The 27441-nt window shown below is 39.3% G+C and overlaps 1 protein-coding gene across 3 annotated transcripts in view; it reads left to right on the top strand.

Moving 5' to 3' along the window:
- arhgap39 (Rho GTPase activating protein 39) overlaps positions 1 to 26658 on the top strand; it is a 62390-nt gene extending 35732 nt beyond the window's left edge. Inside the window, exons 4-12 of one of the 3 annotated variants that reach the window (XM_040048507.1) lie at positions 3393 to 3557; positions 6408 to 6593; positions 8188 to 8401; positions 13999 to 14072; positions 14531 to 14569; positions 15044 to 15243; positions 15921 to 16012; positions 16169 to 16338; positions 20605 to 26658. In XM_040048507.1, coding sequence (XP_039904441.1) covers positions 3393 to 3557; positions 6408 to 6593; positions 8188 to 8401; positions 13999 to 14072; positions 14531 to 14569; positions 15044 to 15243; positions 15921 to 16012; positions 16169 to 16338; positions 20605 to 20799 — 1335 coding nt within the window. In that variant the 3' untranslated portion in view covers positions 20800 to 26658. Of the gene's footprint in view, positions 1 to 3392; positions 3558 to 6407; positions 6594 to 8187; positions 8402 to 13998; positions 14073 to 14530; positions 14574 to 15043; positions 15244 to 15920; positions 16013 to 16168; positions 16339 to 20604 lie in introns of those variants that run through there. The other 2 variants (XM_040048508.1, XM_040048509.1) reach the window with 2 other exon arrangements.
- Positions 26659 to 27441: the final 783 nt, after the last annotated feature.

Here is a 27441-nt window from a genome sequence, read left to right as displayed (position 1 = left end):
ACACCTTGATAAAAGGTGAGTCTAGAAGCCTTTTTGCAGACTTTGTTATGCGTGGAAGTGAGCAGGTTAATTACTCAGTGCAATTGTGGCAAGAGGTAGAGGCGTTACTGAGCTCAGGTAGAATAAAAGTAAATTTCTTTCTAGTGTCCAAAACAGCACTGTCTGTTCCTACGATCAGCATCACAACCTTTACTTTGTAAAACAAATGGCTGCTGATAGGAGCAGCTTTTTCCCCTCATGTTGGAGTTTGTTAAAGATGTGATTTGACCTTTACGTTTTCCAGGTGAAAAATCTACAGAAAGTCAGGAGCTGTTTCTCAATACCCAAGAACACAAGTTAGTACTTGTTCTTGCTTGTGTGGACTTCCTGAGAACAGAGAATCCAGCACAATCATTCTACAAATGGAGGCAGTACAGTTGATAACATCACATCTCAGCTCAAGTGTGTTTTTACTGTCATTCCCTCCCAATTTCATTGATTAATATTTACAACAGAAATTACTCAATTTCCTTAGAATTAAACTAGATTATTTGTGTTTTTAAGCACTTTGACAAAATGTTTGGCTATAACGGGATCATTGATGTAAAATTGATTAAAAAAAGATGCAGTAAAAACTGGACTGATTTATTCATTACATGCATACACGCGCCATATAAACTACATTATCTAGAGATGCTGATTACTATTATATAAATCCTTTTTTTAGATGTACAGAACATCTGCCCGCCTTTAGTGTTCATGGCCGTTGTCTTCTAACATTCAGAGATTTACTGATCTGCTTCATAGTGTCTAAGCTGACAAATGAGTATTAGGGCCATATTAAGAAAAAAAATGTATTGATCATTTTGAGAGTAAAGTTAAAATACTATTTTAAGAAAAAAGTTTAAATGTGGAGGTTACCATTGTTTCAAGGCAGTCTTCCTTGGAACAACTATATACCCCCTTTAAAATGCCTTGTGTAGATAAGTTAGTAAAATCGTACTTCAAAATAGGTTTTAGTTGCAAGAAAGGAAATTATTTCCTTTTTTAGCAAACACAGTGTGGTGATAAGTATAAGGATGTTGAAAGGATGGTGCAGAAAGCTGCGTCAGGTCAGAAGCAAAAAGCACAAAAATGTAAGAGTTGGCCTGATTTGTATAAAATGAAGTGGCTGGCAGTGGACAGATGCAGGGATACCGATGGTTACACTTTCTTTAATGAAAAGGATGTATGTTTTATCACAAGACAGTAAGATGGCTGATCAATTTCTTCCACTAACTCATCTACATAAGGCATTTTCTAGAGCAGCCTACACATAACGTCCATATTTTGACTTTTTTCTTGAAACCGAATGTTAACTTCGAATTATTCCTTCTACCGCTTGACAATATCCTTAGTCGAAGTCAGCAGCAAGTCACCCGCACTATACACAGTGTAGGTAGAGCACTGTTTTCCCGTCCTGAGTCGCCTGACAGTACGCCAGAATTTCACTGAGGCAGTCCAAAAGTCTTTTTCCGTGGGCTCTCCAAAAGAATAAAATTGCAGAAACAAGCAGCAGAAATAAGCTTTCACCAAAGGGTGTCTGACCTCTCCCTTAAGAAATAGGGTGAGTTTGGTCATCCGGGAGGGGCTCAGAGTAGAGCCGCTACTCCTTCACATTGAAAGGAGCTGAATGAGGTGGGTCGGGGATCTGACAAGGATGCCTCCGGGCACAGTCATTACATCACTGAAACACAAACTTCATCTCTCTTAATAAAAACATTAGACATGCACAGTTCAGTCTGCATATTGAACAGAAACAAACATGTCAGATGTTAGAACTGTCTTGTTAATACCGTAATATTTCAAACCTTACAGTTTCAGCCGTCATCTGTCATTGCCGCTTTTGATTTTGGATGAAATGCATTCTGAAAAACTTGGCTGCACCAAGCACACAAAGGTCACCCCCAGTGCATGCTCAGCAGAATGGGCAAAGTGAGAACACATCTGGATGTTTTAAGCCTGCATGACTTGAATTGAATTGGAGTAGTACTTGGGCTGCAACTGATGACATTTCACAAGTCCACAAGAATACAGGTATACACAAGTATGTATACTGAGAAACAACCAAGATCTTGAAGGACTGCACAGGAGCGCGCCTCAGGTAGGTGAAAATCCCTCTCGCCCCTCTGTCCGACTTAAGTGGATAAGGACAGACACACGTACATTTTAAAGAAATTTAATGGCAGCTGAAGCTGCGTGATCATTTCCTGTAAAAAGTGCAATTAACTTTACTGTAAACACTTTTTACATCCTCTCGTAATTCGATTTACAATAAAATTGCTGTAACTGGATTTTACTGCAGTTTGCTATAATTTTATTTACAGTAAAGCTACAGTAAATTTTATTAACAGTAAATTTACTGTAAATTTAATATACAGTATTTTTTTGGTAATTATAGCAACCACTGTGAATTTAAATGAGCTTTGCTGTAAATTCAACAGCAAATTCCTGGCAGCAGGACGTTATTTTAGAATTTACAATAACCAATTTGCTATATTGTCTATATTTTACAGTTACTGTATTTTTTTTAAACTATCTGTATTTAGATCATTTGTAGCGTATCTTTATTTAAAGTAGGTCTTTATTTACTGTATCTTTATTTATAAAATTCTTAGTGTTCTCCAGTTTAATTTATACTATTGCAGGACTAAGATAGTAAAGCACTATAAACTACATCTGACTCCTGTTCCTTCAAAAGGCAGTTGGTCATGAATATTTCTCCTTAAAACATGCTTTTTAATTGCTGAAAGTACAGTTTACAAATGTGTAAGAAAAAACTGACGTGTTTATAGTAGAAACTGAAAACATTCTGTTGTTTAATTATTTGTTGCTTAATTACTTTGGAATTTAGAATTGGCTTCAAACGCCATTCAGAGGCACTTTGTATATAACTTATAATATGTAATATTCAATACTGAACTTTGATACAGTACTGTATATTTTATTTAATTATTTGCATTTTTTTTTGAAGAAAAGTTCATTTCAATGTTTTTACATTTCAGAGAACATAATATTAGATTCAGCGATTAGATTTAGTTGGATAACCTTATCAATTTCCTGCTTTAATTCTAATGCCGCACCCATATAATTTTTTTAATTGATATACAAACAAACATAATATAATCATAGTGGTTCTTACACCTATGATGCCTTTCAATATCTTTCTTTTGTTCAAAGCTGTTATTTCTAAAGAATGACTGGACTTTGTTGCTCTGAAATAACCTTGCCAATATTGACAAATTAAAACGTCAGTCTTGAATTTGCTACCTGAGTGTTAATAAGTGCTAACGAAACTTTATAAATGTTTTGCAGCGGCGGCACAAGATTAATTGTCTGTTTCCTCACTCCCTCTCTGTTTGTCCAACTTTAAGTCAGAGGACCTCGGAGCTTGTGCCCAATTTGAAGCCAGTCGAAATGCAAGGAATATGATGCCTAGCGCCAGCTGTGGCATTTTCCCAGAGTTCACCCTGAGGAAGCCGTCCTCGGAGACCGACATTGAGAACTGGGCGTCCAAGCACTTCAATAAACACACACAGGTATTCACAAAAAATATAAAACACAAGCCTGTTTCCTTTTAGTGATTCTGAACCTGATATCTCTACTGTATAAAAACGCTTTATGTATCCTATACTTTATTCTAATGGTCTGTTTTCAAAGATCTCTAAAGGAAAAGGTCATTTAATTTTTACAGTTATCTGACTATTTAACATTATCCAGTTCATGCTTTTAATTAATTAATTTCTATGCATGTGAAACAAATAAATTAACAGTCAATTAACATTATAGTAAGACTGTAATAACAGCATTGCATTAATAACACTGTTGATTTAAATGATTCTGTTGATGGTGTCACATACTGACAGTAAAAGGTTTTATTATAATAAATAGACAGTAATTATCTACCCAAAGCATAGACACACCTTTGGATCTTCAGGTTGGGGGTGTCTGTATTCAGAAAGGGTCCCTAGGCTACACCCCCTATGCTAATAAATCATACTTCACATACAAACGAAGACATACCGACTCGGACTTGCCTGGATTCAAAAGGTTAGGTCAGGTGTTGACAAACCAGGACACACTAATGAGAAGTGTGCTGCTGGAACATGAAGGCACAAGTGGGCAAGAGATAAACACAAGACATTGTTGGAATGCTACTACACAAGTAACCCCAGCAGAAGGGGTTACTTGAAGAGGATGTGCAACCTATGGATTTTTTGATACCCGAGCAAGGCACAGAAAGGAATTGGGAGGAATACCAAAGGAATGAAGGAGTACTGGTAAACAGAGCAGTGGCCTAAGACTGCAAGGCTAGGCTGACCCTCAGAGCCTTCATCAGGAACTTAATATGTGACATACAACACTAGAAGCCATCTTCAAGCCCATAGCACGAGTTGCCATCAAATGCTGGATCTACCAAGGAGATGCACTGTCCCCACTCCTATTCTGTATAAGCCTGAGCCCCCTCAGTGAGATCATTGACAAGACTGGCTACGGACTTGTTCACTGGTTTTATTGCTACGGAACGGAGCAATCTCCTGCAGAGGGTCAGGCAAGTTCTAAGAAGTCAGCTGAACAGTAAGAACAAGATCCTATCTGTAGGTAAGAACGCCTATGCCCAGGCAGCAGAAACCCAAGAAAGAAGAGGAGGAACCAACATGAAAAGATAGACCCCTGCATGGTATGTACCACCAGCAGATAGAGGAAGTAGCTGACATCCAGAAATTCTACCAGTGGTTGCAAAAAGCTGGACTGAAAGACAGCAAAGAGGCACTAATCATGGCAGCACAGGAACAAGCTCTGAGCACAAGATCCATAGAGGCTATCACACAAGTGCAGGCTGTGTAAAGATGCCCCTGAGACAATCCAGCACTTAACAGCAGGATGCAAGATGCTAGCAGGGCATACATGGAACGCCATAACCAAGTGGCCGGCATAGTGCGGTGACTCCCAAGCTAGGTGAGTGGCTCCAGCAGATCCCAGGAACAACATCGGAGATCCTTGTCCAGAAGAGCGCAGTCCTAGGAACAGCAAAGGCCCTTTGTTGTCTTGATGTCAGCAGCTTGTGTCTCCTCCTTTGACCAGCTTGTTATCCCACTTTGTTACTATCAACTGCACTTCTCCGGTCTGAATGACATTCCAATGTCACTGCTGCAGATCCCAATGGTGTGGGTCAGTGAATCGATGTCTCAATAACTCCTGGCATATAGCTTGATGTTGTTGGTATTAGAAGCCAGTCTTGTTAATCGTCTCACTGAAGGGGTTCAGGCCTATGCAGAACAGCAGTGGGTACAGGGCAGATCCTCAGTATATCCTGCATTTGATGGTGACTTGTGTATTTGGGTTGAATTTGACCTCAAGTGTTTTTTGCCACATCCCCATCAAATTCCTGATGAAGGCTCTTGAGGTCATGTTGATGTCGAAGGCATTCCAGCATCCATGTGTAAGCCACTGAGTTATATGTTTTTGGGCGGTGCACTGGTTGGTCAGTCTGGTCTTACAGTCTTGAGTGACAACTCAAGACTACCAGGGGCTGGGACCCTCTGGTGTTTCTGCCGGTTCCTTCCTGAGCCCCACTTTTGCTAAATTCTTATACCTAATAATGAATGCAACCTGTAAGTTGCTACAGTGGACAATGAAACAGACAGTAACAACAATCCCCCTGCAGTTTCTCCAGAAACGGTCATTTTGATTTCAATCTGTTTCTGTTTTAACCATCTGTTTCCCAGATGGTTAAAGCTTGCTTCCAGGTTGTTAATTAGAAGGTCTAACCCAGATGGATTTAATGTGTTTATGAATGGTAGCAATATCTTGATGAAACGCCTGTAGTCATGTAAAGTACATGCTAATTTCTCCAAGGTCAACCTTTCTTGCTATATTCAGTAGAGGCATATTCAGCTTTGCACTGTCAGTAGTTTATACACTTGGTGCAGCTGTTGCTAAAATTTAGTGAAAGAGTGATGACCTCATATCATATCCAAACTGATAATCTTTACCTTTCACTTAACTTAAAAAATATCTCATAGCCTTTTAGGGCTATGAATATGTAATATTTTCAACAAAAAAGGGAAAATGTACAACTATAATTAAATTAAATAAGATTTTAATTTATACAATGTCAGTTCATAGCAACGGGTTCTTCAATGGCTTTATACTGTAAAAAAAGACCTTAATGAATTCAAGATGATCCCCATTAACAAGTATTTGGTGACAGTAGTGCAGAAGAAATCCTTTTAACAAGAAGAGACTTCAGGAAGATGCTCAGGGAATGGCAGCCATAATTCTCTGCTGAGACAAGGTTAATTAAATGTCAGTTGCTCTCTTAGCATCTGTTTCTGTGTCACTTAAACAACTTTATATTTCTCTCGATCCCTTATTTCTTTCCTCAGGGTCTTTTTAGAAGAAAGGTCTCTATTGCCAACATGTTGGCCTGGAGCAGTGAGCCTATCAAGAAGCCCATGATTGTGACTTCAGACCGCAGCGTGAAAAAGGAGGCAGTCGAGATCTTTAAACTCATCCAGACCTACATGGGAGACCGTCGCTCCAAGGCCGACCCCCTTTCTGTGGCTCTGGAGGTGAGTTTTTCTAACTTTCTCATTATGTCCTTATAAATAATTTTATTTCAGCACCTTCACTAGAAAACTGACACTGAGTCCAGAAGTTTGGTACAGTGTGTACACAGCCACTGTGCTGTTTAAAAAAATGAGTAAACTGGCCAAATATTGGCCACAAGAAGAACTGGAAGGCCAACAACCCTATTTACACTAACGAAGGATAATATGAAAAAAAATATCCAGTGACCTGAAACATTCAGACTTTTAATGGAATAAAGGATCATTTTTATTTTTAATCATCATCAGAATCATAGAATAGAACAAGTCAGCCAAAGAAAGAATAGCTGTGGGAAGTTTTACACGAAAACCGAGAACTTGTCTTGAAGACTGCTTAAAGAAATTACAAGAAAGCTTCCTCAAGACAGTTCAGGCTGTACTGAACAATAAAGGCGGTCATGCCAAATATTGACTTTCAAGCTCATTTCAAGTTTAGAAACTCTGTTTGTACCCTTTACCTTATACTGTATTTACATGTTTTATAGAGTTCAATAGAGCACTGTTCCATTTCCCATTTTCCTACCAACATAAAAAGAAATGAGGGGTGGATCGTGACTTTTGCACAGTATTTTAGCAAATGTTTAAAGTGAGACATTTTACTATTTCATTCAAATATTAGCTAATTTGGTTAATTGTCAACAGGTCAGTAACACGACTTGGTTTATAAAGACTATAAAAAGAGGCACAATAATGTTCCTTAATGTAAAATTGAGTTTAAAAAAAACTTGAATATTTCATTATCTACAGAACAAAATATCATTAAAAGATTCAGAAAATATGAAGTCGAAAAACCAGTATTAGATCCCTGTGTTATTTAGGCCCTGTGGTGGCACTATATTGAAAACAGTCATTATTCTCTCATGGAAATGACTGCAGGCTCGGAAACACTTTGAGAAATCTTTGTCTGTGAACATTCCTGTGATATTCACAAATGCAGGTTAAAGGTTTATTATGCAAAGATGTGATGCGATGTTCTCTGGGCTAAGGGTCCTTTTAAAATGGACTGGGCTAAGTAGAAGACTGTTCTGTGGTCAGACGAATCAACCTTTGAAATTCTTAAAAACAAAGATACCGCATCCTCTGCATTAAATAGGACAGAGACCATCTGGCCTGTTATTAACATTCAGTTCAAAATCCTGCATCCTGCCTATGGAACACTCACATCCAGACAACATATTTGCCAAGAAAAGCCTTGTATATTTCAGCAAGACAATGATAGACTGCATACTGGATTTGTTTCACTAACTGAAAACATCTGGCGCAACAAAGTTTTAAACATGGCTCTGTACCAACTTTTTTGAGACATGTTGCTGCCACCTAATACAAAATGACCTTACTTTTTCTTACAATGGTACATCTTCTTATTTTCGATACTTGATATGTCTTTGTTCTATTGTGCATAAAATATTTATGACAGCTGCAAATCATTGCATTGTGTTTTCATATACATTTTACGCACCATTCCAATTGTTGTAGAATTGAGGTAAATCAGTTGGACAGAAAAGTTCAAATGACCTCAAATTTTTTAACGTTACATGGTCCTCTGCCTGTCTGTCAGGTTGTGGTGCGTGGGTGGAGTAATCAGGGTTTGCGTGATGAGCTCTACATCCAGCTGTGTCGTCAAACTACAGAGAACTTCCGCTACGACAGCCTAGAGCGAGGCTGGGAATTGATGGCCATCTGTCTAGCTTTCTTTCCCCCAACACCCCGTTTCCACACTTACCTGGAGGGCTATATTTATCGACACATGGACCCTCTGAATGACACCAAAGGTGAGGGTGCAACACACATCTCTGCCATTTAGTACCAGTGACACATGATCTGACTGGAACCAAGGCACTTGGATGGTATTTTACTGAGGTGGCTTTTGATGGAAAGACTTGGATAAATTACACTCTTTACTCGTATTTAGCCAAATGCTTAAAAATTGACGGGACAGCACTTCATGGTGCAAATGGATATTGACAAAGCATTTTGTAAAAGTAACACAGGAATTTTTCATTGAAAAGAAATTGACACAGCATTCGTCTTTCCTTGTCTTTTTGATTTTTACGAACTTCTCTTATTCCGTGCATTTTTCATTTATATCCCCTCAACATACAAGACACAAACACATATATTCACACATGCACAAACATTTTTTTTTCTACTCTACTTTATAAATTTGCAATCTCTCATAATGACATTGCCAAGTTTTGTAACTTGGAATATCTGTGGTGTTGGAACACAGGCAGAGACTCAAAGCGTCCGCCACATAAATAAACTTAAAGCTTACATTGTTTACATTTATTGTAAACTGACTCTCAGATATAAAAAAACCTTTAACCATATCTTCTCTGCTCATTTTAATTCTAGACAAAGAGGGATAGTTATTTCGCTACACAAATCAATTGCTTTTACTCATACTCTTATGCCTTTTCGTTGCTGTCGTCCTGCAAAGCACTGATCACTTCCACTTGTTAAGAACTGGCATTGGCCTCAACCTCAGTCTGGACTTTAGATTGGAATGAAAGTCTCCCACCCGAGATTGCAAGACCATCGGGTGTTTCGTGGGTTGTTGTCAGGAACAGCAAGCGAGAAGATAAAATAAAAGTGGGGATGCAGAGCTGGCTATCGCATCCAGCTGCAAAAACAACAACACGAATTAATCTTCCTCACCAATGCATCTCTCAAAAACACAATGGAGGAGCTATAATCAGAGATTTAATACAACTGCTTTGTCCAGGAGTGTTGTCGGCTGATTGTAACTGAATCCAGTGCCTCAGTGGAGTTACCGGGCCGGAATCTACACCGCCAGGACTGGAGTGAATCTGGTAAGGGAAGGGGCGGAGCGTTCTGTCCTTATGTACTTCAGAACTGATGCCAACAGTAGAATTATAGACAGTCACTCCTAACCGTACTTAGAGGCCATGTCCAGTCAGTGCAGACGCTTCTATCTACCTCGCAAGCTAATGGTGTCACGATCACTGGCGTGTGTTTTAAGGGAGGACCAGATGCAGACAACGCAGGCAGAACTGAATTTAACAAAAGGGAGCTGGTTTATGGGACAGATGGAAAAACATTAAAAAAGGCAATGTTGTTGCAGGGGACGTTAATAAGACATATTTAAAATCAGTACTCCCCAAATTCCACCAACATGTTAAGTGTACATGAGCAGAGGGGACAGGACAGTGGACCATGTGTAGAATAACATCAAGCGGGCCTAAAATCCGACACCCCTCTCCCACCTAGGACAATCTGACCATCTCTCTTCCCTGTCTCCACCTCCCTTAGGAAACAAACCTCTCCAAGCACCCAGGTCACTGAACCACCTAGGTTTTTCCTAACCAAAAATCTTGGATGACGAGTGAAGTACATGCTCTGATCTCGTAACTCAGCCTTCATGCTGAGGGACCGTTCTCTGTACAGCACTGCCAGGGACAACCTGAGGAGGATGAGCATCAAACGGGCCAAAGAAGGCCTGCAGGAGGAGTATAGAGGGCTTCCTCACTGACAACAACTCCCGCCAGGTGTGAAGAGGCGTTCAAGCCCTCACCAGTGTTTGAGGCGGATAGTCTCTCAGCACATGCTGCCTACTGCCCTATCTCGATCTCTACCAGTTTGTTTACAGACCAAATCAGTCTACGGAGGATGACAGGAAGAATTAAGTGAGGATGCTCTTCATGGACTGCAGCTCAGCATTCAACACCATCATCCCAGACATCCTTACCAACAAACTGGACCACCTCAACATCCCCCCTGCCACCTGCTCCTGGATCACAGGATTTCCTAACCAACTGGAGTTGAGACAGCGTACAGGGCGGAGCGAGAGAATTTGTCCCACTGGTGCTCAGAAAACAACCTGAAGCTCAATGTCCTTAAAACAAAAGAACTCATAATGGACTTCAGGAGGCAGTGACAGGTCCATTCCCCTGTCATTGTAAATGGAGAACAGGTGGAATCTGTCTCCACCTTCAGGTGTTATTTATTCCTGCTGTCTACTTTTATATTTTATTCTAGCACACTTGGTGTGAAGCACTCACAATTTCTTGTACATGTACAATGACAATAAATGACTATTCTATTCTATTGTTATTGGAGGAGATTCTATCACCAGACAGTTCCAACAGACATCTACATAACTCACAATCCAAAGAAATAATTAAATTCTATAAGAATGATTTTATTTTTGGTGAAGATATTTGACTAAAACAAGTACCAAGTGGTGATTTAATACCTTTCTGCTGACTTTGACATATACATTAAAAAGGAGTCATCCACGTCATCTACAAAAAGCAGAGATGAGATTCTGAGGCCGCTACTTGGTTATACCTAGAAATACTGTCCATAAATGTTGTGAACAAAAGTGACAAAGAGCAGTCTCCCACTGTAAATTAGTCTAACAGATAGCTGGCAATAAGGGATCAAGCTTTCGCTGCGGTTGTACATGGACATGGAATGGCTCATAAGAACAGGCCAGACACCCCATGCTCCTACAGCGCCCTCCACAGCATACTATGAGAGATGTGGTTAAATGCCTTCTCCAAGTCCACAAAGCACACGTAGATTGGTTGGACAAACTTCCACATATATTCACGCTGTAACATCCTTGAGAGGATAAAGAGCTGGCCCATGGTTCCACTACTAGGATGGAAACTGCATTGTTGTCCTGGATCTGGGGTTGTTCTAACAGACATATTGTCCTTTCCAATACCCTGGCCTAGTTGAAGCACATCCTCCAATCCGCTTTCTTAAAGATGGCATTCACCATCCCAGTCTGAAAATCCTGAGACACCACTCCAGATCTCCACACAATGTTACAGAGGAGTGTCAAACATGACATTCCTACAACATCCAGAGCCTTCGGGAGTCAAGCCTTTCTCAAGGAGGCTTGTTCCAAGACATTCAATGAGGTGAGCCTGACTACATCTACCCGGTATCTCTCAACCTCATGCACTAGCTCAGGGTCCATCCCCACCAGAGAGGTGGCGTTCCGTGTCTCGATTACCAGCCTCGATAGGAGGGGATTGGTCCGCCAAGACCTCCACTCTTGGCTGCCCCTGACCGCTATGATGCCCCCTGTGAGTGGCAGGCCTACGGGATGTTGGGCCCATGTCGTCTCTTTGGGATGCGTCCAGCTGGGTCTCATGAACAGTATAGAGTAACTTGGGCCGACTGTTTTTTGATTTAGAGTTACAGAAATAAAATTGAGTTGAATTAAGTAGTCATTGTGTTTTTACATGTCTATATCCACAAACGGTTTCCATAATGTTTACCAAATATCCAAGGAAATACAGTGTACAAGCCTAAAACTGAATATGTAAAATTCTAACAAGTATGAAAGTGAATCATTTGGTATAACCACTTTTATTCTGCAACACAACCTGAACTCATTTAGTCAAGCATTCTTCTAATCTCTATTAGTAGTCCTCATAAATTGTTCTGCACGATTCTTTAAGGATATTCTAAAGCTCCTCTTTGGATGTAGACTGCCTTTTGTTTTGTTCTCCGTCCAGATGATTCAACAGTGCTTCAATAATGTTGTCCAAGCTCTGGTCGCAACTTTTGTCAAAGAGCTAGTGAGATCTAGCCTCTGCATGAGTTCAGCACTATTGTGAGGGATATACCATAATGTCCCATCATCAAGTGCCAATTTGTCTACAGCCACTTGCTATGCAAACCCTTTGAATCCTTTTATCTCCAAGTCTGTGTGCTATGGTCGGAATAAAGGATCTTTCTTAACCTTCCTCTTTTGTCTGATCATTTCCTAAAAATGTTTAAATGTGGGAGCCAAGTTAATATAGTTCATATATTTCAGTATTTATATTTACTGTCAAACTTATTTTGTGTAATTAGTAATTTAATAAGTAAATTCATGGGTAATGAAAGTTATTTTATTGCATTCGTGTTGGCTTGGTTAAGTAAAACTGCGAATACCTTTGGTTTAAAGGTCCCGTGGAAATTTTTTCCTCTTCAGATGAACGTAGACGAGTGAAGCAATAGCTTTACATTTTCACTACATGCGACTCTGGATACCTTTGGAAAAATATTCATAACCATCTCACAGACAAACATTATGTACTTTCAATTTGTTAATATGTTTTACTCTTTTTTTAAACTCAGTGGTTCCAGTGCCTTTGGTACATTTACCCCTAACAGTGACTCAATCTGTGACTCGATTTCTAGAAGGGGAATGTGTCTTAAATGAAGCCATGTTCAAATATCCTTCTGATGTGGAATGTTTTCCTTATTTACAGGCATGGTTCCAGGTTTTCTCCACTGGTGTATAATGGCTCTCACCGTGGCTCACTGGAGCATCACAGCTTTAGAAATGGCTTTATAACCTTTTCCAGACTTGTTTCTCAGGTGTTTCTTTAGATTGTGGCGTGATGTCTGGCTTTTTGAGATCTTTCAGTCTGCCGCACTTTGTCAGACAGGTTCTATTTAGGTGTTTTCTTGATTTAACAGCTCTGCCAGTAATCAGGTGTGTTTAGTGAAACTGAACTCAATTACTATTTTTACACAGGACCAGTCAGGTTTGCAGAACTTTTCTCCTTTAATCAATGAAATCATCATTTAAACACTGCATTTTGTATTTACTTGGGTTATAATCTGAAACATGTAAGTGTGACAAATATGCAAAACACTAGGAAATCAGGAAGGGGGCAAACATTTTTTGGCACCATTGTAGGAATCAGTTCTTTTAACATTTACCGTTTCTCTAAGAAGTAAACTGTAGTCCTGAAGTACCTTAACGTCCTCTGATTTAACGAGCTCGGTTTCATTGACGATCCATTTCCAAAATGTTCCTGTAACAAAGCCTTAGCTTGAGTATAACGTTTGCTATTTCCCTTGGGTGACCTCTTGTAAATTGCAACAAAATACAGACAGTCACTATGGCTGTCAGATTTACTTTCAGCACTGTTTTTAAAGTCTCTCATAAACAACTGATGCTCCATCTCTCTTTTAGTCAGAGATTACAATTACTGTTGTTGTACTAAGTTTTTATTTCATTTTGCTTTTTCAAAACACAGTAATAGTTGCTGCCATTGCCTAAGCAATTATTGAAATTAGAAGTGGTTCTCCGAAGCAAATTATCATTGATGTACATATATTGAGCGCTGGCTTGAGCATTGAAGCCTTATTCACCAGCTCCACCTTGTCATCCACATATGGACACTTCCTACTTCAAATCTCAGATGGCAACAGCCAAAGCGCCATAATCAAATCTACAAAATGGTAATCCAACACCAGTGATTGACATCGTGAGATACAGAATCTCCACAGATTGGAAGAATGTTTGAGTTGTTGTCGTGCTAATGAATCAATTTAAGACAACTAAAACAGTCTCCTAATGTTGTTAATATGTTGTCTTTTTCTGTTGCTCAAGGTGTGGCCATTAGCAGTTATGCTAAATACTGCTACAGGAAACTGACAAAAGCTGCACTCACTGGAGCCAAGAAGGTACGGAGCGCCGTCTGTCCACATGTTTTTACTTCCCCTTTTCAACCTAGTCTTTATTGACACAAATGTTCATTTCAGTGATGCAGCCTGCAAAAGAAGAACATATAGACATGATATTTATGAGTATAAATATATTCATAAATATGTAGTATGTAGTTTAGTGTATTTAAATCTGTAAGCCTAGGAGAAACAATACCTGACTATTAATGAGGAAGAAATGGAAGGAGCAATTGGAAGAACTGTACATTTCAGCCAGTTTATTTAATAATCTAAAGCTCTTAAGAAGGTTTATTACACATTTTATACCCTTGATCGCTATAACCTAATGTCTAATAATTTTGGAAGGGCTATGTTATCAAGAAACAGATCAATTTTGTGTTTAGATGAGCTCATCTGTGGTGAATATATATTTGTTTTCTGATGAGATGAGAATGAACTTATTTTTCCTCTCATCACAGCTTTTCCTGCCTCCCAGAGACCACATACTGATGTTCCAGGCAGGTCATTATAGTCTAAATATAAAGCCCACTCTTTTTTAAAATATTTAATAATATCTTCATTTATAAGCAATAATGTGTTAAATTTCCAGTTTTTACTTGGCTGAATGACCTACTTATGTATTAGAATTAAAGACAAGGGAGCATGATCCTTGACAGGTATAAGGTGTATTTCAGTGTCTGAAATGTCACTCAACAGTGAGCTGCTGACTAGGAAATAATCCAGACAAGAGTTAGAAAGTAAACTCATGTGAGAAGAAAGTATATTCCCATGGTTGACGTGTAGAGATCGCCAAAATCCATAATCGCTCAAGTACTGTTTAACTATATTTGTGGATTTTTTCACTGACATCTTGATACTTGATACTTTTGAACGTTCCTTTAGTACTCAAAATGCTCTCAGCTCTGCCTCAGCTGCCCTGCAGTAACTTATCTGTGTGTGTCTGTGTGTGCGTTTCTGTCACACTTTTTCAGGGTGTGCAGAAACCCTGCATAGAGGAAATCAAGCATGCCAGGAACGCCATCTTCAACCCTTCCATGTTTGGGTCCTCCCTTGAGGAGGTCATGGCACTCCAGAAGGAGCGATATCCAGACCGCCAATTGCCATGGGTACAGACTCGCCTCTCTGAAGAGGTTCTGTGTCTCAATGGAGACCAAACAGAAGGCATTTTCAGGTGAGTGAGGAAGGGAGCTAATGGGACCAAATAGCCAATAGAAGACTGCACAGTATGAAAACAGATGTGAAAGGGGAAAAAAATGAAACAAAATAAAATTAATGCTTTACAGACTTTAAATTCTATGAAGCATTTAATGACTATTTAATGTGTCATTAGTTAGTGGAACCATGCAAAATCTTACTATAAATAATTTCTTGGTCACATGCTCTTAAAGTACATAAGTCTTGGTCAAAATGTGGAGCTTGTCATGTTGCATTATTTTTGCCAGCCCTCAAACTTCTTAATTACAGAAGGTAACCAGGTTAAGTTTTAAGAGCTGACAAACAGTCAGTTTAAAACAAAGTTGGGCAAGTTAATGACATATAATCTTTTAATACATATATTTGGATATCAGATTTATCTTCTAGCCACAATTATGTGTCAGTTTTCAACATATTTTTAATGCATTTCAAAAATGATGAAGAAACATTTGTGTTTGTATAAGAGTTGCTACAAGTCTTTGTGAGCAGTTATGTGGTCAGCAGGTTGTGTGTGTTGTATCTGCTTTCTGCATGTCTGAGATGAAGCTCTTGTACATCCTTGTGTTTCTGGTTCTCACACTCTTTATGCAAAACAACTATGTAGTATAAGAAGAGGGCCGGAAGTGTAAATATCCTGTGACATTTGATCTCCAGAGTACCAGGGGACATAGATGAAGTCAATGCCCTCAAGCTGCAAGTGGATCAATGGAAAATCCCTACAGGACTGGAAGACCCACACATTCCTGGTACACATACACACTGTTGAATAGTGCTACTGAACACTGTGTCTCTGCAGCCCAGATATGATCCGCCTGCAGTAGATTGAGATGTTCAAATGACTTTCATTCCTGAATAAGTGCTTTCTTAGAAATCTCACTTGGTGTCCTCTTCTGTATCTGCAGCCTCTCTGCTGAAACTTTGGTACAGGGAGCTCGAAGAACCGCTTATCCCTCACGAGTTTTATGAGGAGTGTATCACTCACTATGACAACCCAGAAGCAGCTGTCGGTGTGGTGCTGGGCCTGCCACATATCAACAAACTGGTGCTCTGCTATCTCATTCGATTCCTACAGGTAACACAAATATGCACAGGTTAGCACAGCTTGTCTAAGGAGCTGGAAAGAAAGCGAGTGGACTTTTTAACATTTCTTGAACACATTCCACCTCTCATCGAAGAGGCTTCTTAATTTCTAAAACCAAATGGTGGAAAATCCCAGGGATTTAAACCTAGTGGGGACTGTCCCTTAACCTGACTTACTATTACGGTAATCATGCACATCTGCCAGGGTGTGAAAAAAGGTATGGGTCATTACACTGGTTTCAAGTGAAACCAGTGTGAGACTTTGCCTCACCCTGTCATGTGACCTGTTGAGATCACCTCATGCAACATGAGTTTAGGCACCTGGGAAGGGATCTCGAGACTGAATTGTAGGGGGCTGACAGCTGATGGCATAAACCACCCACTCTGTTCAAAGGTGGTCATTCACAGTGGACATATATGGCCTATTTTTCTTCTATGTCAAACCATCAGTCTTCTCCATCCAAAATTTGAACCTTTGCATCATCCCAAGACTGACCTTTTTACTTAGAGCAGGTCATCTGCTAATTGTAAAGTTGGTGGTTCGATCCCAGGCTGCTCCAGTCAAAGTGCCAAATATGCTTGGGTAAGATACTAACCCCAAGTTCCTCTCTGATGCATACATCAGAGTATGAATGTGTGTAAATAGTAGATAGAAAGCACTTAGATAGAACAAGCATAGCAAAAAGTGCTTGTATGAATGGGTGAATGAGGCAAGTTGTGTAAAGCGACATATAACAACCAGTCCGTTTACCATTTTCCAGATGTACAGCTGAAGTGGGATTTATAGTCCTGTCCGTCCCGTACACGTTTCGTTTGGGCAGATAGAAGAGAAATATGTTTAAAAAGGGTTACAAATATGTACAGTATGGTCCACAAACATAAATGAAGATTTATGAACGCGTGCAGTGATTTGTGTTTAACTTTTGAAGACTCACAAGCATGTGCTTCAATTCAGACTCAAATACAAAGCAATTTGACCACATATGAAACCATTTTAAAAATATGTATGCCCAAACCTGAATAAATACTGGTCATTTATACACAACTTGCCTCAAAAGGGTTGCAAATGTGTACGATATGATCCACAAGCATAAACTAAGATTTACAAATGGTTATCTGCACAGACATTTGTGCGCACAGAAAGGTTTTTGGATTGTAAAATTATCAGATGTGTAAAGCTGAGCTTGATAAGTTGTGCTTGACGTACCTGGCTGTCTTTGGTTGTGAAGTCTTTCCGTTTTAGTCTGGGCATTAATTGAAAGTAGTAAGTTTTGGATTGGAGTGTTGGAATTTCTGGAGTTGACTTTCTTTCTCTTTTGTGTGTTGTGCCAACTGTGCCTTGTCCACAAACCTCTTATGAAATGGAAGAAGGTAGAAGTTTTGTGAGTTCCTGCAGGGTCAGGTTGATCTCACTTTGGAGTGCTCTTCATACTTACTTACTTTGCTCTCTATAAGATCTGCCTCAGTTCTTGTCCCTTGACTGTAGACTCAAGGTGCAATCTCTTGGGAAGCAGTCCGGATTGCATCTCAAGTTAAAGCATGGGTGGTTTCTGTAGTCCGTATATTTGAACCCTAACTAGGATATAAATACCTGGGACTTTATAACTGAAGCGTGAGAGGTGAAACGTCTTCAAGTAATTTAAAGAAGTTGCTTTCTTTCCAAGCTCCTTAGACTCCTTAGACTACCATGACCTGGATAGAGACATGTTAGCACAACTTATACTTCAACCCCAATTCCACAAAGGTTTGGATGCTGTGTGAAATAAATAAAAACAGAATGCAATGATTTGCAAATTTTATAAACCCATATTTTATTCACAATAGAACATATAAAATATATCAAATGTTCAAACTTAGACACGTTTTTCACTTTTAATAAAGATATTAGCTAATTGTGAATGTAATGGCAGCAACACACCTCAAGAAGGTTGGCACAGGGGTAACAAATGACTGGGTGTGAAAAGTACCTTAGAGAGAGAGTGTTTCTTAGAAGTAAAGATGGGATAACTACTGCCTCTGTTGTTGGATCAGCCTTTATTTGTCCTTTCTTCACAATGAAACCAAGCAATGACAAAAGTTCTGCGTGGAACTCGCACTTCTCACCTTTAACTTAGAACTTGTTCCCAAGAAGTTGTTGAAGCACTTGTCAGACAAGGCTTTCATGTTCCTGGACTGACTCTGAGAAGATCAAGATGTCACTGAGATAGGTGAAGGTGAAGTAGTTAAGGAAATCTCACAGAATGCTGTTGACAAGAGCCCCTAAACACAGAAGGGACGCTGGTGAGACTGAACGTCATTACCAGATACTTTTGGAGAAGATGGTTCTCCAAAACCATCAAGCCAACCATCTGGTTCAGAAGACGACAAATGAAACTGGTATTTGTTTTTAAATTGTGATTTTTCTCAGACCAGTGAAATAAATACAGGGATGGAGAGTTTTGTATTTCTTTTCAACCAAAAAGAAACACCAAATGGTGAAGGAGAGGGACGGATGATTCCAGGTGCGAGAGAGTCAGAGATATAAAATTTTAAACATTAAATAAAAAAATATTCATAACCATCTTACTGATGTAACATTATGTCCAGCTACTTTCGGTACCATTGATATGTATTTAGACTCTTTCTCCTCTTGATCTTTCTGAATTAACTTCAGTCATTACTTCCTCCTAACCATCAATGAGTCTTTTAGACCTCATTCCCACAAGACTGCTCAAAGAAGTCCTACCATTAATTATTGCTTCAGTCTTAAATATGATCATATACACTACTGCTCAAAAGTTTTAGAACACCCCAATTTTTCCAGGTTTTAATTAAAAAATTATGGAGTTTAATCTCTCATTGCACTCTGAAATGAAAGCATCGTACAAATAAGCAGTTGGAGTTAAAAAAGAAATCAATTTATAAACCAAAATGTTTTTTAAACTTCTGACTCATCAAAGTAGCCACCTTTGGCAGATGTAACAGCTAAAAACACCCGTGGCGTTCTGTCTACAATAGAAATCAAATATTCTTCAGAAGCTTCTTCCCTATCTGTTGTAGAAGTTCCCATAAATGTTGGCAGTTGTAGCGTGATTTGCTTTCACTCTTCTGTCCAGTTCATCCCAAATCATCTTGATGGGGTTTAAGTCTGGAGGCTGTGCTGGCCGCTCCATGTTTTCAAGCTTACCATCTTGTTCTTTTTTGCTGAGGTAGTTCTGGACTTCTGTTCTGGGTTGTCTAAGGAGCTTGGAAAGACAAGCGTCTGAACTTCTTTAAGTTTCTTGAAGACGTTTCACCTCTCTCATCCGAGAAACTTCTTCACTTCTAACATCTGTGACCTGGAAGTCCCAAGGTCAAAATGGGACACGCCCTCCTTCACAACATCTGTCATCCTACCTTCACCCCCACCGTACATGCCCCTCCCTAGTCCTGGTTATAAATAAATAAAGCACCTTGAGGCAACTGTTGTTGTGATTTGCTGCCAAATAAATAAAGTTGAATTGAACTGAACATGACTGGATATTAAAACAGCATCTGAGAGCGGGTGAGTTATAAAGAAGAATGTATGTAGAGCAGATAAAAGACTGATAATGTTAATGATTCTTAGTGTAAACCTGCAAAGAACTTTGCTATTTCATCATCTACTTTTCAGTATTTGTGTTGCAACAGGTATAATCCAGAAACGGTGTGTTCTGCCTGGGCCCAAGCTTATTTGAGATGGACTGAGTGGAAAACTGTTCTCTAACAACTGTTCTGTGATTGTGGAAATCACTGAGACAAGAACAACCATTTATAAAGAGTGCACATTTCAAGTTTTTCTGAATGATATATAATGATGTATAACATTTTTGAGGAACATATCTGATATTTGGTTATCTTAATACCAATCCACACTAAACTGACCTATTACCACTGAAAATATGTTGTGAATTTTGGCAGAAACTACAACAAAGGAGACTATGGAAAACTATGAATACTATGAAATTTTATTTAAAGAATCTGAAAACATTTGGCTTTTAAAATTACAGCAGTTGGTCTCAACAGTTCTGAAAAGCTGAGAACTGTTGTTAAAACAAAAAAGCTGCAGCACAATGGGAGTCACATTTACATAGTGTTGCCAAATTAAATGACCATGATCAGATATGAGCTTTAGAGAAACACAAAACATAATCTTTTTCCAGCACTGTAATATTATGCCTGCCAGATCATCACAGTATGCTTAAGACCTTGAAATGTTATTGCATTTATTAGATAGAGATCTTTCCTTGTGTTTGTCTAGGTATTTGCCCAGCCTGCTAATGTGGCCATCACCAAAATGGATGTGAACAACCTGGCCATGGTTATGGCTCCCAACTGTCTGCGCTGCCAGTCTGATGATCCTAGGGTCATCTTTGAAAATACTCGCAAGGAGATGTCCTTTATCCGGGTGCTCATCCAGCGGCTAGACACCAGTTTCATGGATGGAATCCTATAACCCCCAGCTGCACACAGTCATCCTCCATACTCACTCACTCCTGCTTCCTCCGCACTCCCTTTAACTTGCTCCATCACATTTCAGTACTGTCCAGCACAAGAACATCGAAATACACATTTTATTGCTGCTGGATGCTTAATCTCCAATGTGTTTACTTTCCTAAAAGCATCAGAAAACTGCCTTGATTTGAATATGTCCATTCAGCATTTTCAGATGAAACTGCTATTTTTCTGTTTCTCCAGGCGTAGTTAACACTTATGTTTTATATTAGCATTACAAGGTTTTCACATGACAATACAGTGTGTGCCTTCACATACATTTCTACAGTATACACTTAGGGTAGAGGAATAGGAGGGATTTAGGAAAGATCTCAATTCATTAGATTCACAGGTTCATTTCAGTTCTTGGAGTTCTGACCTCAAAGGTTGATTCCTTGTTGCTTATTACATAATGTTCCTTTGTTTTTTCCTACTTCAGCATACACCAGTGTCCCAGAGGATTCCACTTTCTGCAATCTTCAGTACTGTCCAAACAGTTATAGAGCAGTAAAAATCATCGGCACAGGGATCGGGTCAAGTTATGGCAGCTGAAAACATTTTGAATTTTTGTTTGCTGCCAGTGAAAACAAAGCTGCTGTTCAAACACACTGCGTGCTGCATTGTGTGTGACTGCAACAATCAAACACAGATCAATTTCATTTTATTTATGTAGCACCAAATCACAACAATAGTCGCCTCAAGGCACTGTATACTGTCAGGTAAAGACCCTACAATGATAGACAGAAATTCCCAACAATCAGGCTACCCCCTAAGAGCAAGCACTTAATGACAGTGGGAAGAAAAAAATCTTTGAGGAGGAAGAACCCTCTGGTAGAAGGAACAGCCATCTGCTGTAGCTGGTTGGGAGTAAGGGGAAAAAACAGAGCTGAGTGAGCGATAACAAAAGACGCTGTGGAAGAAAGACAGGGTTTAATAACAAGTAATAATTAAACATGATTTAAACACCTGTGGTTTTAAAGAAAAAGATAATGTGACAGCCTTTCTGACTAATTAGACAATTTGTGAAGAGAGCATGAACACTAGCTCACAGACTCCTTGTTTTTTTGGATGTGACTGCTCTGATCACTATAATTGTTAGTACGTGCTACACATGAGGTCTGAATTGAACAAAACATTTTGTATGCCGCATTATGAAAAAAAGTTGGCTGTTTATGTGGCTCACTGTTGAGAAATGTTAACATAACAAGTTACTTCCAACATGCAGATCTTGAAAAGTCTGGAATTACAGAACTAAAGGTCAGACCAGGTAAGATGAGTGACAGTACAGGAGAATACTTTTTCAGGAGACAACTATTTCATCTTCTGCAATACTTTATCACAAACTAGGCTCTGAATAATGCATAGAAAGCCCTGAATCTGTTTAAAAAGGGTTATTAAAGTGGAGTTTCCACATTTGAACAAACTGAAAATGGTTAAAAGAAATCTTGCACACTAAAACCTCAATCTCCTCATATACAGTCCTCTAAAAAAATTAAAGGGATGCTTTTTAAGCATCAAGTCAACCAACTTCTGTGACAGTGAGCTGGTCAGATTAAGTAGCAGAGAAGGTTGTATCAATTGTTTTGATGTTACTTCAATTAACATTTCATTAGGTCTAGGTGCACTAGAGGAGCGTCTGTGAGAAAAAACCCAAAACAGGAATGGCTTTGCAGGTGAATGATATTTTTTCCCCTCCTTGTCTTTTCTGACTGTTTATATCCACTAGTTTTGCATTTGGTTAGGGTCATTGTCACTATTGGTGACAATGGCAATGCCTGCATCTTTTAGAGGCTGCACAGGTAGTCCAACTCCACCAACATGGCACATCAATACGTGCCATTGCCAGAAAGTTTGCCATGTCTGGAGGTTCCAGGAGACAAGTACTTACTCCAGGAGATCCACCAGTAGGACAACTCAAAGCCCTACAAAATGACCTCTAGCAGGCCACTGGTGGGAATGTCTCTGACCAAACAGTCAGAAATAGATTTCATGAGGATGGCTGACGTCCTCTAGTGGGCCCTATGGTCACTGCCTGGCACCAGGGAGTCCGATTGGCATTTGCCATTGAATACCAGAATTTGCAAGTCCACCACTAGCACATGTTACAGATATGAAAGGGTCTGGAGAAGCCATGGAGAACCTGTAATATTGTTCATCATGACCAGTTTGGTGGTGAGTGGTGACTGTCTGCAAATGCATATCCTTGGAAGGACACACGGACCTCTACAGGCTAGGCAACAGAACCCTGACTGCCATTAAGTATCGGGAGGAAAGCCTTGGAACGATTGTCAGACCCTACACTGGTGGAGTGGGTCCTGGTTTCCTCCCCAGTTGTTGGTGGGTGAAGGATAGAACGCCTCTGGGACATTATGTTTCAGTCCACACAAAACAGGAGCCCATTGATGCTCTGGTCCAGATCTGGACGGAGATCCTCCAGGACACTATCGGTCTTCTCTTTAGGAGCATGCCTCAATGGTGTTAAGGGGGCCATGGGGCCATACAAACTATTAAAATACTGCAGCATTTTGAGTTGCGGCAATGAAATTTCTGCGAAATGGACTAACCTGCTGCATCATTTTTTAACTCTGATTTCGGGGCATCTTTGAATTCGGCCTTCTATATGTTGACAATTTTTATTTCCCTAAAATGATGTGGCATTCTTCAATTCCTAACATTACCAAGTCCATATTAAAATAAATACCCAACATGACTTTTTTCCCCACTGAGTTGACTTGATGTGGTTTCAAAGTGTACCTTTAATTTTTTTTTAAGCAGTGTATGGATCACTGTATATTACAGACACTAGGTTCAGTGTCACTACTGATAGCATGAGGCGATTCCACCCTGAGCACACATAAGCTCGACTTCTGGTCTGGTCAGTACATGGATGAGAACCCACCTGGGACAGCTTGTAGTTGTGGCAGCTGTGTGTCAGGTGGTAGAGTTGTGTCTATCTGAAAGATTGGTGGATACATCTCTGGCTCCTCCTGTGCATGTCTCAAATAATATTGAACACTGAGTTGCCCGGTATCTGACTGAGAGAACTCACATTTGAGAAATTCTGCATTATGAAACATTTGCATAAATGTCCAGTGCAGAAAAATAAATCTAAATGTGTATATCTTTTTGTATTCTTTCCACTATTCCGAAAGAAGACATACTATGAAACCAAAATAACACAAAAACACTAACGGTAGTGTCTCGCCTTAAGCAGGTATTTGTGTAACTGGGAGAATATTTTAATTCTTCCTGTATCAACGATGGCTATGTTATCACCATACAATTACAGTAAAACTTGTACACAGTTATAGTGCGAGCAAAATAGTAACCTTCAGTGGTTTCTGGTGTGGAAAAAATGTAAATGACCTTGCACTCTGGAAATTTTGATGAAACGCTCATGTCCTTTCACTCTGCCATAGTATTTGGTGCTGTTCAGTCAGTCCTGAGCCATCTATGAGCAACACATCCAGGAAAGCAGCTGATAGCAGCACTGCCAATAATGCTGTCAAACACAGCACTGCAGCCCATACCTCTTGACAGGGAAGTGAGAAGTGACAGCTCTTCCATAATACTCCCATCCCAGAGAAAAAGTCCTCATCCACCACCACCTTAGGTCCACTAGTCCTTTCTACACACTGATGACATGTGGATGTGTCTGTCTCCATGCATGTTTGTCCTTCTGTCCATAATTGTTTACAGATTGTAGCCATCTGTACTCTTTGTGCTCTTTGTCTATGAGCAAGTACTGTTGTTTCTTGTGTTTGCGATTTGTTTTAATATGTAACAGAGTTTCTTTTTTTTTATTTTTTAACACATTCTTTTATATGATTTAATTTATTTTGTATTTATTTAAGGATATTTGCTTAATGCCTCCCGAAGATGAGCGCTTGTGTTATTGCACAAGTGTGTCTGCGTATCTTTTCACACATGGTGATGTTTGACTGTGAATCTCAATTTGGATGTGTTTCTTTCCATAATACAGCTGAAAGTCATAGTGTGTCTATACAGCTCACTGACTCAGAAATACACACTCCACATAGATCAAATGTACACTGTCACTGTACATACTATGTAAAAAGAAGTATGTACAGAAAAACAGATAAAAAGGCACCATATGTAATAGAGATTGTTGTGAAAGGACCAGGGTGGGTGAGATTTTTTCAGTTTTATTTAAGTCTAATTAAAGTGTACGTTTTGTTACATTAATCAAAGTGGCAATTTTAACTCATTTCCTCTAACATCCACAGGTTTCTACCTACCACCTGTTAAAAAACAGAAAGTGTTTTAAAGCCCAGAGAAGTCATTTGTCTAGAGAAGGATATTAACTTTTAAGACAGCGGCTGGTGCCTATCCTGGCTCTCACAGGGTGAGAGGCACACCATGGACAGGTCACCATTTGCAGGGCTAGCTGCACAATTTCTAAGTAAAGCTTACTTAAATGTACTGTCAGTCAACTATTAATTCAAGCTAAACATGTTTTGTTTTGTTTTTTTAAATAAAAATTCATTTTCCCTTCTTCCAAATAAGGAAGCTTGAGGCATGAGCGTGATTGGGGAAACTACCTCTGAATTATGGAAAATATACAGTCACAATAAAAAGACAGTATACCCTCCTTAAATGATAAGGTTTTACATGTCAGGGCATAATAAAAGATTCTGGTCCTTAGCATTTCTTAATTAGTAAAGGGCATCTGAGGGTGTCTAATTCGTTAGATCATTACAATATATGAAATGCATCATAATTTTTGTACGCGCTGTTTTCCATTTTGGCTTATTTTCTGTAAGGTAATAATAATAATAATAACTTTATTTATAAAGCGCTTTCAAACAAAGTGCTGTACAACTATTTGAAACTAAAAGGATAAAAAATAAATAAAAACAATACGTAGCAATACAGGTAAAAGACACAATACAAGTTAAAAACAGTAAAAATTTAAAACTAAAAGCCATAGAATTAAGACTTGTAAGATAGGGTGAACAAATGTGTCTTCAGCTTAGTTTTAAAAACCTCCACAGAGCATGCCTGCCTAATATCTTGAGGGACGGTGTTCCACAGAAACGGGGCACGAAAAGAAAAAGCACGCTCTCCAATAGTCTTTTTTCTGGCTCTAGGAACCTTTAGAAGGCCAGAGTCCTGAGATCGGAGAGCACGGGATGGAACGTAAAGATGTAAAAGGTCGGAGAGGTATGAAGGTGCCAGTCCGTTTAAAGCCTTGTAGGTGAGCAGCAGGACCTTAAAATCTGCTCGAACCTGACAAGGTAGCCAATGAAGAGAGTTCAGTACAGGGCTAATGTGCTCAAATTTCCCAGTTCTTGTTAAAATGCGAGCAGCTGCATTTTGCACCATCTGTAGACCTCTAAAACTTTTCTTTGGTAGCCCAGAAAGAAGAGCATTACAATAATCAATGCGTGAGGACACAAATGCATGGACAAGAACCTCTGCAGTGTCACTTGACAAAACTTGTCTGATTCTGGCGATGTTCCTCAAATGATAAAAGGTGGTCTTTGTTATCTCTTTTACATGAGACTCGAAAGAGCACCATGTCGAACCACACGCCCAAGTTTTTTACCTTGTCCCTACAAAAAAAACAACAACTTGGTAGCAGCTCATCAGCACATTTGACCAACCCTATAAAAGTCTTGGCATTGTGTTAACACAATTGAAAGGAGGAAAGTAATCAGCAATTATCTTAAAGCAACTGGTTGACTGCTGAAGCATCACTGGGCAAGATGGTGAACCCCAAGGTGACCAGGATGCATCCACCACAGTGTGTGTGAATGTTTGAAAGTGCTTAGGCATGATTTGTCATTTGAATTTTTTTTAAAAACACTAAGTACCAGCCCATTTGCTCTCTCTCAAAATAACATGGCAGCATTGCCTAGCTTTTAAAAACCGTATCTGAATGCACAGTGCCACACATGGAGACACAACAAACACCAAGGGGTGATCACTGGGTTTGTTGAGCAGTCACTGAGTCTACCATGAACACCTTTATATACCAACTATTTCTTGAGTGAAATGTGAGGTTAAATCTGTCCAACAGCTAAAACTTAGTCAGACTTCAGTTATGCAACAATGAAAATGACCCCAAGCACACCAGTAGGTCAACAACAGACTTTGAAATGCTACGGCATGAAGATGAGAGTTGAATGCCCACAAAGCGCAATGAACGGGAAAAAAATTAACTGACAAAATGTAAAAATTGTGGAGGAATTTTTACTCCCCTCTAGTCATACAGAAAATGATTACTTCAAATTATTGCTGATAAAAGCTCTAAAATTATGCACTCTGCCTAATTTTTCTACTCACCGCGTCTGCAGTTTATTTTTTGGGGGGTAAATATATAATTACACAGTGAATGTGTTGTTCATCTGATGTTGCATTTAACTAATTTTAAGAAAACCAGGTAAGAACTACCTGATGTTTTATTCTGTCTTGATATGTAAACCTAAGAACTGACAGAGGGTGTGCTTTATTAATCAGGACTTGTAAACAGGAGTTGACTCAAAGTGCTGTGGTATGTTTGAAATGAAGTGTCTTTGGATCTAGGAAAAAATAGTTTGAAGTATTACAATACTTTATGTATTATTATTATATTACAAAG

The sequence above is a fragment of the Simochromis diagramma genome, unplaced genomic scaffold, assembly GCF_900408965.1.
Source record: "Simochromis diagramma unplaced genomic scaffold, fSimDia1.1 OVJJ01000557.1, whole genome shotgun sequence".
Classification (NCBI taxonomy): domain Eukaryota; kingdom Metazoa; phylum Chordata; class Actinopteri; order Cichliformes; family Cichlidae; genus Simochromis; species Simochromis diagramma.
The sequence above is the reverse complement of the archived record's forward strand: the minus strand, read 5'-3'. Positions and strand labels throughout refer to the sequence as shown.